General features: G+C 40.5%; 1 protein-coding gene across 1 annotated transcript; it reads right to left on the minus strand.

Moving 5' to 3' along the window:
• Positions 1-449: 449 nt before the first annotated feature.
• Positions 450-9,581, minus strand: LOC106595274 (OX-2 membrane glycoprotein). Its single transcript, XM_082963069.1, is given in 5 exon segments — positions 450-2,926; positions 5,917-6,022; positions 8,692-8,997; positions 9,186-9,426; positions 9,428-9,581. Coding segments are annotated over 5 exon segments (765 nt in total). The 5' UTR covers positions 9,530-9,581; the 3' UTR covers positions 450-2,916.
• Between the last annotated feature and the right edge of the window lie 4,520 nt (positions 9,582-14,101).

The raw sequence follows: 14,101 nt of genomic DNA on the forward strand, positions 1-14,101 counted from the left end.
TTATCCCTGTGTTTCCTGTCTCTCTGTGCCATTTTTCCCGTTCTCCTGCTTTTTGCATTCTCCTTTTTCTAGTCCTCCCGGTTTTGACCCTTGCCTATTTCTGGACTTTGTACCCACCTGCCTAACCATTCTGCCTGCCTTGACCATGAGCCTGTCTGCACCTCTGTAGCTCCTGGACTCTGATCTGGTTTTGACCTTTTTGCATGTCCACAACCATTCTCTTGTCTACCCCTTTGGATTAATAAACATTGTAAGACTCCAACCATCTGCCTCCTGTGTCTGCATTTGGGTCTCACCTTGTGCCTTGATAGTTTTTGTGTTTAATTTCCATGGTTTTACATCAAAAGCTGATTTACATTACTCAACATTTCCACACGCAAAAAGCTGTTAATAAGGTGTGTCGTCTATCTGAAGTAAAAGTACACAATAATGACAAAAGGCAATAGAAATAAGGTAGTTATTAGTATTTATTCAATATTACTGTGAAATACTAAGAGCTGATTTTCCAGAGGGAAGCGAAAAACCAGAAACCCATTTAAGCCAATATGGGATAAACTGGAAAATTATTCCCTGATCTCTTTTAACAAGACAATCGAGCAAGCTCCTGGAAAATACAACAATCTTCAACATAAACTTTGTTAGTTACTTTAAAGTTTACTGAAGACACTCCTAGTACTAAAATACTGTACCTGTCAGCAAAAGTGAGTTATCAAAAAATACATAATTTACAGCAAAATCATCAGACATAGGAACTTTTGTCCATATAAATCAGGGGTGGCCAAAATGGTTGTGCAGGCTTTTTTCTCCAGCACAGTTCTACCACATCTGATTTGACTATTCAAGGTTCTGATAAGCAGCTGACTAGAGGTATGGTGTGTTGTAGAACAATCAGAAGTTACAAATATCACAGCTGAGATGCAGCAGAGTGCTTCCTCTGAAGTTATATGACTGTGTTTACACATTCAGCCTAAGACCCCAAATCTGATTTCCTTTCTATATCCAATCTTTTTTTCAGACCCATATCAGATTTTGGCATTCACACTCAGAAGTCACACAGAAATGCAATTCTCATTTCCTGTCACTGCTCCTTTCCATTTTGGGGTGGTGGTCATGGTAACGTCACGTGCCAACAACAACAAAAAATCTGAGTATTCAGACAGAGGTCGTATATGGAGGATGGGGTTTGTATCAGGATTCTGCTCCACATATGGAGGTGTTATAAATAGGAAATCAAAAGATCAGATTCAATGTGTTTTTTTTGCTGTTTACACATTAAGGAAAATAACAGATAGGTATCATATATGCAAATAACTGTCAAAAAATCTGAATTGGGCTGCAATAAGGCGGCATTTACACAGGCAGCCCAATTCAGATATTTTTTTAATGAATTGGTCTTTAGATTGGGCAAGGGATCAGAATGGGGGTGCATGTGTAGACGCAGCCCAAGTACCTCAGAAAACCATGAGGATGAAAGCCAACAGGACATTAGATACCATGCTTACCTCATCCACCTCAGGAACTTGCAAATGTTTTAGAACATGGTGTATGTAATCTGCTGAATGTAATCTGTTGAATGTAATCTGTTGAATGTAATCTGTTGAATGTAATCTGCTGAATGTAATCTGCTGGATGTAAGCTTTCCATGCTCAACTGGAAGCGTCAATAGACGATGAAGTGTGACGCCTCCCACAAATAATAAATAAATACATAAATACAAAATACACAAATAAAAACATTTAAATAAATAAATAACATGGAAAAGATTTGAAATGTGTTATCACTCTGATTTACAGAGATGACCCAAGGTGTAGTGATTAATAATAATTAGGTGGGTGCTTATATTCGTCCTATTTCACACAGTGTGTATTATAAGCATGTCTGAATTGGAAATGTGTTTTTTTTTCATATCCCAACTCCCCCTGAGACACCGCCAGGGTCTGCCACTATCAACGGCGACCCTGGAACAATTAGGGTTAAGTGCCCTGCTCAAGTTCAAACTAGCGACCTTTTGGTTACTGTCCCAACGCTCTAACCGCTAGGCTACCTTTCGTAGTAGTTCCTGTCCAAACGACGTCACTAGGTGTGGTGAGGGGCTCAGGTGTTCCAGGGGACATCATCTCAGCACCAGGCCAAGGCACCTCAAACTGCAAGAGAAACAGAAACTGGTGCCAGTATAACGTTTCATCATATTTTCAGAGTTAGAGTAATGACACAGAGGAGATCAATGCCCCCCTCTCTTTCTCACACACACACACACACACACCACACACACACACACACACACACACACACACACACACACACACACACACACACACACACACACACACACACACACACCTACCTACCTACCTACCTAACAGGGATCAGCACATTTCCAAGTCAGTTGCTCTGTGTTACAGCTGCCCTACACGCTTAGTAATAATAGATAATAAAACATTTGAAGTATTTTATTGGACTCTTACACACAAAGTAACTTGATAAAGTGAATAGGATAACAGCTTTGTATTTTCTATGAATAAAGTGTTTGAATCATCCTCCTTGATTCGTTGTTGAAGTCAAATTCCTTCTATAGAGGAAGTTCCAGTTTCAGAGTCAAGTGCTTTTCCATGTGGAGGCACTTCAATGTCACTGTATTTTCATTGGCTACATTGTCATGATATGGAGGGTTCTTCAGATGTTACCATGAGTTTGTCTATTTTCTATGAAACCAGCTTGATGTCAAAGCCTATGCTCAAGTTGTAGAAGCTTAACTTGAAACTAAAAGTACAGACAGACAGAGAGACAGAGAGCCTGACAGACAGACAGATAAATATTTACAAACAGATAAGTAGGTAAGCTGAGCTCCAGAGCAGACATTGTGCAGTAACTCTGCCTCAGACTTGTAGTGCCACTCTGGTTCAACCAACACCATGCTCAGCAGTTTCTGAGAAACAACAAAGAAAGAGAAATATATCATCACATTTCAATTTGGTAAATTCAGAGATCTTTGTGGGGAATATTGTGTCTAAAGGTTTAATGCAAAACCTGCCAATGGGCCTACAGTCATTGTGGAACCTTGGAACCACTGTGAAACATAGTTTGATGAAATGTTGGAATTTGCAGTGCAACCTTCAAAAGGAATATGTGCAAATCGATTGTTTTTGCAAACAGACAAAAACATTGAAATATGATATTTTGTCCAAATGCACAACATCTAAGTAATATAATCATAATGAATCTAGTTGCGAGAGTCCTCCTGATTTCAGGGTTATCAGGCTCTGTGCATCAAAAAAGAGAACATTTGATAAAGTAATCTGAAAGCAGTCAAATCTCATATTCCACTGGAAGGCACAGCACATATTCCAGAATAACAGCATTAATGGTTCCAGGGAAACACATGGAAGTTTGACAATCAAGATCATAGTAAAACTGTACTTTCTCTCAGATACTGTATCTGAAAAAAGATCCGATCTTCAATCACCCAGCTAAAGATTGAGGGTTTATGGAGGGTAAGTTTGGGTAATTTGTTATTTTCATACATTAAAAGAGACAGAATGAACCAATCACTACACCTCAAAAAAATAAAGGGAACACTTAAACAACACATCCTAGATCTGAATGAAAGAAATAATCTTATTAAATACTTTTTTCTTTACATAGTTGAATGTGCTGACAACAAAATCACACAAAAATAATCAATGGAAATCCAATTTATCAACCCATGGAGGTCTGGATTTGGAGTCACACTCAAAATTAAAGTGGAAAACCACACTACAGGCTGATCCAACTTTGATGTAATGTCCTTAAAACAAGTCGAAATGAGGCTCAGTAGTGTGTGTGGCCTCCACGTGCCTGTATGACCTCCCTTCAATGCCTGGGTATGCTCCTGATGAGGTGGCGGATGGTCTCCTGAGGGATCTCCTCCCAGACCTGGACTAAAGCATCCGCCAACTCCTGGACAGTCTGTGGTGCAACGTGGCATTGGTGGATGGAGCGAGACATGATGTCCCAGATGTGCTCAATTGGATTCAGGTCTGGGGAACGGGCGGGCCAGTCCATAGCATCAATGCTTTCCTCTTGCAGGAACTGCTGACACACTCCAGCCACATGAGGTCTAGCATTAGGAGGAACCCAGGGCCAACCGCACCAGCATATGGTCTCACAAGGGGTCTGAGGATCTCATCTCGGTACCTAATGGCAGTCAGGCTACCTCTGGCGAGCACATGGAGGGCTGTGCGGCCCCCCAAAGAAATGCCACCCCACACCATGACTGACCCACCGTCAAACCGGTCATGCTGGAGGATGTTGCAGGCAGCAGAACGTTCTCCACGGCATCTCCAGACTCTGCCACGTCTGTCACGTGCTCAGTGTGAACCTGCTTTCATCTGTGAAGAGCACAGGGCGCCAGTGGGGCATTTGCCAATCTTGGTGTTCTCTGGCAAATGCCAAACGTCCTGCACGGTGTTGGGCTGTAAGCACAACCCCCACCTGTGGACGTCGGGCCCTCATACCACCCTCATGGAGTCTGTTTCTGACCATTTGAGCAGACACATGCACATTTGTGGCCTGCTGGAGGTCATTTTGCAGGGCTCTGGCAGTGCTCCTCCTGCTCCTCCTGCTCCTCCTTGCACAAAGGCAGAGGTAGCGGTCCTGCTGCTGGGTTGTTGCCCTCCTACGGCCTCCTCCACGTCTCCTGATGTACTGGCCTGTCTCCTGGTAGCGCCTCCATGCTCTGGACACTACGCTGACAGACACAGCAAACCTTCTTGCCACAGCTCGCATTGATGTGCCATCCTGGATGAGCTGCACTACCTGAGCCACTTGTGTGGGTTGTAGACTCCGTCTCATGCTACCACTAGAGTGAAAGCACCGCCAGCATTCAAAAGTGACCAAAACATCAGCCAGGAAGCATAGGAACTGAGAAGGGGTCTGTGGTCACCACCTGCAGAACCACTCCTTTATTGGGGGTGTCTTGCTTATTGCCTATTATTTCCACCTGTTGTCTATTTCATTTGCACAACAGCATGTGAAATTTATTGACAATCAGTGTTGCTTCCTAAGTGGACAGTTTGATTTCACAGAAGTGTGATTGACTTTGAGTTACATTGTGTTGTTTAAGTGTTCCCTTTATTTTTTGGAGCAGTGTATATTGAAAGTGACGAGTACAATGGTATGATTCACAGGCAAAGCATAAGAAGGCAAGTAAATAGGTTGACTATAACAATAAGTAAATCGGTTGACTATGTCTTGGCACTATAACAATAAGAATCACTGAGTTACCACTGATCCAGATATTGGAGACTAGATTGAGCTAGCCCACAAAAAATAAACGACACACATACACACACACACACACACACACACACACACACACACATACAGTACAAACATGCCAATTATCATGTATGTATTGACAAACCATGGCCTCTTTCACCAGCCAATGAGACTTGATCAGTGACTGGAATCACCATAGAAACCTCCTTAGTGGCATCACCAGAAGACACCACACACTTTACCTTGGTGTCTTTGTCAGGTAGACTGGAAACCGATGCAGTAGTTGTGACAGTTCCATTAGGATGGGTGACATTGACCATAGTAGACTTTTCCAAAGCAATGTGTTCTGTGTGGTCCCAGGACACTACCAGAGAGTCGTCCCGTGGCAAAACAATTCAATATTTTATAATCTATTCCTTACCTACAGTAAGTACAAACACGGTCTACTTGAAATCATAAACCCTACTGTTAATTACAATATGTGTCTTACTAGACCTGTGGATTTCAGGGTCATCATGTTGAGGGTTGAGTGTTGATAGTTCTTCCTGTTCTATGTCATGGACTGTGGGAATTTGGGCTAAAGACAGTTTTGGTAAGTTTGACAATTAATGTCAAAGTAATACTGTAATTTCTCTTTGTCATCTGAACAGTAAAACTTACCTTCTCATTGTATTTCTCAGTTTAAACCACAGTACCACAGCAGCTCCACAGCACACAGCAATGAAACACAGTGAACCCATCACTACAACAATCCCTGTTGGCTTAACTGTGAAAGATGACAAGATGAGAATGGTACAATTCACAGATAAGTGTCAGCACTCCTCACAGGCCGTTTGGTGTACACTTTTTTTGTTGGTGAGATGAAACTACCAAAATTCTGAAAGGTATTATTGTACATCAGAATTGCAACAAGATTTGTACAAGCCTAAAATGTTAGTCCGTAATCGTAACATGTTGTTTGTATGTTCACAGATGAAAGTTCACGTTTATGTTTCATGTATGGCTGTTCTTACAATCCTAACAATTTAGAATGGATTTTCTTACGATCCTTACGATACGTACGATCAACGTTTTGGAAGATATCTGTCTCCATAGATTTATGACACATTGTATAACAAGCGATGTCACAACGTACATTACAACATTGTTTAAACATTTTATTTATAAAAGTAGAAAACAAAAACACACGCAACAAAGTACATTACAACATTGTGTATCTTACAGCATTTGATTTATAAAAAGTGAAGAATTATGAAAACCACACAAAAGTCTAGTGTGGATATATCATGTTTCATCATTAACCAACTACAAAACATATTTACATACAGACTGTATTTAAGTATAAAATAAACAGCAGGCCTATGTGTGTCAGCCATTCAGTCCACTATTCAGTACCCACAATGCCTATGGATAGAAACGGTCTTTAACCCACACAGATGTGTGTGAGACAGTATGGTAGTCACTCTGTTCTCATAACCCTCTAACAGTTTTATAAGATAGAAAAGTTAAAACTGTCAAGTGTTGACAGCTATGGTCTAAAACAAACAGAACTGACCAGAGAGTTTAAAATACAGTACAATTAAAGTGATCATTACACTTTCATTTAATCCATTTTAGAAAAGTTCCAAAGGATGAGCCTAAAATAGTGTATAAGACGTCATACAAGAAGTTTTGTTGTGAGTCATATGTTGATGAGGTAAATAATATTTGCTGGTCTTTGATGTGTAATGAGGAGCAACCAGACACTGCACTTGACACATTTATGAAATTGCTTATTCCAGTTACTAATTAGCATGCACCCATTAAGAAAATGACTGTAAAAACTGTTAAATCCCTGTGGATTGCTGAGGAATTTAAAAATGGTATGGGTGAGAGGGATGAGGCAAAAGGTCTGGCAGCCCAACTGATTGGCAAACGTTTTGCAAATGAAGAAATCACGACTAAACAAAATAAAACTACACTATGAAACAAAAATAAATGATATAAAGAATCACAGTAAAAAGCTTTGGAGCACCTTAAATGAAATATTGGGAAAAAAGGCAAACTCAGCTCCATCATTCATTGAATCAGATGGCTCATTCATCCCAAAACCAGCTGATATTGCCAACTACTTGAATGACTTTTTCATTGGCAAGATAAGAAAACTTAGGTGTGACATGCCAGCAGCAAACACTGACACTACACATCCAAGTATATCTGACCAAATTATGAAAGACAAGAATAGTGCTTTTGCATTCTGTAAAGTCAGTTTGGAAGAGGTAAAAAGAATTATTGTTGTCTATCAACAGTGACAAGCCACCAGGGTCTGACAATCTGGATGGAGAATTACACCTTATGGAACAACGGGGACTGTGAAGAGACACACAAAGGTACAGACACATGCATACGCATACATTGTGATATTGCTGTATGGTGGTATTAAACATGTTGTATTGTAGAGATGTAGTAGTGTAATAATGTTATATGATGTACTGTTTTATATTTTGTTTTAAATATAATGTAAGTACTTTCATATGTTTGGACCCCAGGAAGAGTAGCAGCTAATGGGGTTCCCTAATAAATACAAAATACAAATAACATACTGGAACAACAATGCAGCAATGCAACAAATGCAACTCATTTCCATGTATTCAGTCACCATGACCAGCACTCTACCAGGATGTTCAAATAAGGTTGTACTAATACATTTAGAATGTACTGGAGATTGTTGTGGTCCTGAAATACATTAACATCAATGATACTGATAAGAGTCAAATCATCTGTTGTAATAGTGTACTGATATAACTGCTTTGTGGGTATTTACAGTTACATATTCTCCAGGGAGGACATATGATGCTGAAAAACAATTCAGTGTTTTCTAATCTATTTCTTACTTACAGTAAGAACAAACACTGTTTACTAGAAACCATAAACCCTACTGTTAATTACATTATGTGTCTTACTGTTAGATTAGACTTCTAGATTTCAGCCATCATGTTGAGAGGTTGACTGTTGATGGTTCTTCCTGTTCTCCTGACTTCCTGTCATGGCTGTGGGATTTGGGCTAAAGATTTATTTTGTAAGTTTGACAATCAATTGTCAAATGAATACTGTATTTTATCTTTGTCATCTGAACAGTAAAACTTACCTTCTCATTGTATTTCTCAGTTTGCACCACAGTACCACAGATCCACAGCACACAGCAATGAAACACAGTGAACCCATCACTGCACCAATCCCTGTTGGCTTAACTGTGAAAGATGACAAGATGAGAATGGTACAATTCACAGATAAGAGTCAGAGATTAGTTGTGGTCATTATATTAATGACTGACCACTGATCCTGTCACCATCAGTGACCTCAGGTACACCTAGCACAGAACATACAGAGACAGTACTTCAGAATGACACCAGCATGTTGGTTGTTACTGTAGACATGTACTGAACCATTTCTCACCAGGAAATGAAGCTTGAGTTCTAGCTGGAATAACCATGGAAACGTTCTTGGTGACACCTCCAGAGAACAGTGACACCACACAGCCAACCCTGGTGTCTTTGTCAGGTAGACTGAATGCTGCCAGCGTGGAAGTTATGGTGACAGTGACAGTTCCATTGAGATGGGTGACATTGGCCATTGTGGAATTTTCTAGAATTTCTGTGTTGTCCCAGGTCACTATAGGAACAGGTCGTCCAGTAGCAGAACAGGACAGAGTGGTGTGACTGTTGTTGGTTTGTGTGATGAGGAGTGAGGGTCCATACAGCTCTATAGGACAACAGACACAGTTCACAGTGAGACCACAATGATTCAATTTACATGATTTAGTAAATGATTCCATTTTGATAAATGGTTTCAAGACATTGGAAGTATGATCTGATAAAATGGCTGCCTGAAGTTCTGAGGAAGTTGTTCTGGGTCAATCATTTACAGTACATTAAGTTATCAGATTTTACCATTTACATGGAGGCAGGTCCTTCCACTGATAGGTCCATCTGGAAAGGTGTTAAACAGACACTTGTAGCAGGACTCGTCTCCTCTTGACACTCCTCTGATGACGATAGAACAGTTCTGCAGTCCCTCGTCTTCAAACTCCACTTTCCCTTGAAAAGGTGGGTTGACATCGGGACCTCGTTTGCTGTAAGTGGCCACATTTTCATTCGTCTCTGTTGTCACTTTTTGCCAGGTGACTTGCCCACACGTCTTTGGGTGTCATGAGCTCACAGGTTAAGACTGCATCTTCTCCAAGGGTTGCTGTGACAACCTGCTGTGTTCTCACCAGACTGAGAGAGCCCTGCATGAAGACAGTTACACACTACTTAGTACTTACTACATTACAAACTCTCTCACACACACACAGTTGGTAGAGCATGACGTGGTCGTTGTGGGTTTGAGTCCCATACTCAATAAAAAAATGTAAGTCGCTTGGAGGAAAGAATCAGCTCAAAGCCATATTTTTAAATATATATATTTATAGATTCTGTCGCACAGGGCTTTGCCTTTTTCTGTTTTTGACTATTTATGTTAATACAACGTGCAGGAGGGCCACATTGCCAATTGTATGACTTTCAGGCAATTTGTGTTGTGCAGTTTAGTGTAGTGTATTGTAGTGTTGTTTTGTGTAGCGTTGTGTTGCGAAGCGTACCGTTGTGTTATGTAGTGTTGTTATGTAGTGTTGTGTTATGTAGTGTTGTTATGTAGTGTAGTGTTGTGATGTGTTGTGTTATGTAGCGTTATGCAACTTGAATAAGGAAGAGTGAGACAGAATGAAACATCTTTTTGATGTCATCATGAAATGTGCAGAAAGTTCCACTTTACTGAAAGCAGACAACCACTTTATTATGAGGCATTTCATCACTTTACATAAAGCAGTCAAAGATGACTTTATAGTGAAGCCATAATCAACTGGCGGACCGCAGTCCAGATCCACACCTAGAATACGGACCCCACCTATTAATACGGACCGCGAGTCCCAAGATCTTTTTAGGAACTCAGTCAGGCTTTCAACTTACTGCTGTTGGTAGCTGCAATAGTAGAATCAACAAGGTACACTTTTAAAATATGGTAGTGCACGGGCAGTTTTCCTCTTATGTCATTCCCTGACAGAGCTATTTCTAACCTGTCAGAAATATCCAGTTGATCAACTACTAGCCCAAGTCAGCTAGATATGTAAGTTAGGCTAACCAGCTATCTACATCTTGTAGTTGTTATGGTCAGATTAAGTAACCAGGGGCCTCGACCCCCAAGGGCCCGACATTTTGTTGAATCACTCAGGTACAGTATCATATGAACACACATAAGGACATGTCAAAATGTGTAGAATTGCAGGAAATTAGCTTAACAACTTCTAAATGTTCTCTCCACCAACAAGAGGGGTATGAACAGTTTGAACAGTTTGGGTTGTGACGTTGGGGTTTGTTACTATGCCGATATATTACAATATCCATCTGGACCTTTGTCACCTCGGAAAGTTGTGTGACTGGACCTTCTCAAATAGTAGTTGAGTACCCCTGATATAGTGGCTAATAAGTATGCTATAACACACCATGAGAAAGATTATGTGCTGCTCATTGACAAAGAATGTATAAAAATGCATCACACTGACGGTCATTATAATGCTGTATGATCCTTGAGGAAAAAGTGACCAGCAGTTATGAAGCACAATGTTGCTGTATATTCTAAATCATTATGGTTAGAATTATAATGCATTAGGAGACTTTATGAGACTTAATGAGTATTTATTTGTGTCAATAACTATGCTTATACCGCATTATTAACCTATCATAGTGCATTATGAGTACATGTATAATGCTGTATAATGCATCATGCATATGGGATTCATAGAAAGTGTTACAGTATATACTGTGCATTAGGAAAGTATTCAAACTCCTTGAACTTTTTCACATTTTGTTACGCTACAGCCTTGTTCTAAAATGTAATAATATTTTCAAGAAACCTGAGTAACTGACTGCAGTATGGGTTAGTAACTGACTGCAGTATGGGTTAGTAACTGACAGCAGTATGGGTTAGTAACTGACTGCAGTATGGGTTAGTAACTGACTGCAGTATGGGTTAGTAACTGACTGCAGTATGGGTTAGTAACTGACTGCAGTATGGGTTAGTAACTGACAGCAGTATGGGTTAGTAACTGACTGCAGTATGGGTTAGTAACTGACAGCAGTATGGGTTAGTAACTGACAGCAGTATGGGTTAGTAACTGACAGCAGTATGGGTTAGTAACTGACTGCAGTATGGGTTAGTAACTGACAGCAGTATGGGTTAGTAACTGACTGCAGTATGGGTTAGTAACTGACAGCAGTATGGGTTAGTAACTGACTGCAGTATGGGTTAGTAACTGACTGCAGTATGGGTTAGTAACTGACAGCAGTATGGCTTAGTAACTGACTGCAGTATGGGTTAGTAACTGACAGCAGTATGGGTTAGTAACTGACAGCAGTATGGGTTAGTAACTGACTGCAGTATGGGTTAGTAACTGACTGCAGTATGGGTTAGTAACTGACAGCAGTATGGGTTAGTAACTGACTGCAGTATGGGTTAGTAACTGACAGCAGTATGGGTTAGTAACTGACTGCAGTATGGGTTAGTAACTGACAGCAGTATGGGTTAGTAACTGACAGCAGTATGGGTTAGTAACTGACTGCAGTATGGGTTAGTAACTGACAGCAGTATGGGTTAGTAACTGACTGCAGTATGGGTTAGTAACTGACTGCAGTATGGGTTAGTAACTGACTGCAGTATGGGTTAGTAACTGACTGCAGTATGGGTTAGTAACTGACAGCAGTATGGGTTAGTAACTGACTGCAGTATGGGTTAGTAACTGACTGCAGTATGGGTTAGTAACTGACTGCAGTATGGGTTAGTAACTGACTGCAGTATGGGTTAGTAACTGACAGCAGTATGGGTTAGTAACTGACTGCAGTATGGGTTAGTAACTGACAGCAGTATGGGTTAGTAACTGACAGCAGTATGGGTTAGTAACTGACAGCAGTATGGGTTAGTAACTGACTGCAGTATGGGTTAGTAACTGACAGCAGTATGGGTTAGTAACTGACTGCAGTATGGGTTAGTAACTGACAGCAGTATGGGTTAGTAACTGACTGCAGTATGGGTTAGTAACTGACTGCAGTATGGGTTAGTAACTGACAGCAGTATGGGTTAGTAACTGACAGCAGTATGGGTTAGTAACTGACTGCAGTATGGGTTAGTAACTGACTGCAGTATGGGTTAGTAACTGACTGCAGTATGGGTTAGTAACTGACTGCAGTATGGGTTAGTAACTGACAGCAGTATGGGTTAGTAACTGACTGCAGTATGGGTTAGTAACTGACAGCAGTATGGGTTAGTAACTGACAGCAGTATGGGTTAGTAACTGACAGCAGTATGGGTTAGTAACTGACAGCAGTATGGGTTAGTAACTGACTGCAGTATGGGTTAGTAACTGACTGCAGTATGGGTTAGTAACTGACTGCAGTATGGGTTAGTAACTGACAGCAGTATGGGTTAGTAACTGACTGCAGTATGGGTTAGTAACTGACTGCAGTATGGGTTAGTAACTGACTGCAGTATGGGTTAGTAACTGACTGCAGTATGGGTTAGTAACTGACAGCAGTATGGGTTAGTAACTGACTGCAGTATGGGTTAGTAACTGACAGCAGTATGGGTTAGTAACTGACAGCAGTATGGGTTAGTAACTGACAGCAGTATGGGTTAGTAACTGACTGCAGTATGGATAAGTAACTGACAGCAGTATGGGTTAGTAACTGACTGCAGTATGGGTTAGTAACTGGCTTGCAGTATGGGTTAGTAAATGACTGCAGTATGGGTTAGTAACTGACTGCAGTATGGGTTAGTAACTGACTGCAGTATGGGTTAGTAACTGACTGCAGTATGGGTTAGTAACTGACTGCAGTATGGGTTAGTAACTGACAGCAGTATGGGTTAGTAACTGACTGCAGTATGGGTTAGTAACTGACTGCAGTATGGGTTAGTAACTGACAGCAGTATGGGTTAGTAACTGACAGCAGTATGGGTTAGTAACTGACAGCAGTATGGGTTAGTAACTGACAGCAGTATGGGTTAGTAACTGACTGCAGTATGGGTTAGTAACTGACAGCAGTATGGGTTAGTAACTGACTGCAGTATGGGTTAGTAACTGACAGCAGTATGGAATAGTAACTGACTGCAGTATGGGTTAGTAACTGACTGCAGTATGGGTTAGTAACTGACAGCAGTATGGGTTAGTAACTGACAGCAGTATGGGTTAGTAACTGACTGCAGTATGGGTTAGTAACTGACTGCAGTATGGGTTAGTAACTGACTGCAGTATGGGTTAGTAACTGACTGCAGTATGGGTTAGTAACTGACTGCAGTATGGGTTAGTAACTGACTGCAGTATGGGTTAGTAACTGACAGCAGTATGGGTTAGTAACTGACTGCAGTATGGGTTAGTAACTGACTGCAGTATGGGTTCAATGTGTTGAATTATTAAAGTAACATCACCTACAGAATGTGTGGACATCAGTGAATAGAAGGAACTATGACTATAGATCAATCCTTCGTTTGTTCACTGATTAAATCATAGTTTATACAGAGACTTTCACTACACTATACAGTTCATACAATGACTCTCACTACACTACACAGTATATACAGTGAATTTCACTACACTATACAGTTTATACAGTGACTTTCACTACATTCATAATGTCATTTATCTGTATATATTTGAATCTGTGTAGTGGAAGATAAATTAAATAATGAAAGCAGAGTATTGAAATAAATAGGTTTGAACAGTTAAATAGGTTTGAAAGTACCTCATTTCATAAAGAAAAGCAACAGTGTCAGCAATACT

This window comes from Salmo salar, chromosome 16 (assembly GCF_965601325.2).
Source record: "Salmo salar chromosome 16, fSalSal1, whole genome shotgun sequence".
Classification (NCBI taxonomy): Eukaryota; Metazoa; Chordata; class Actinopteri; order Salmoniformes; family Salmonidae; genus Salmo; species Salmo salar.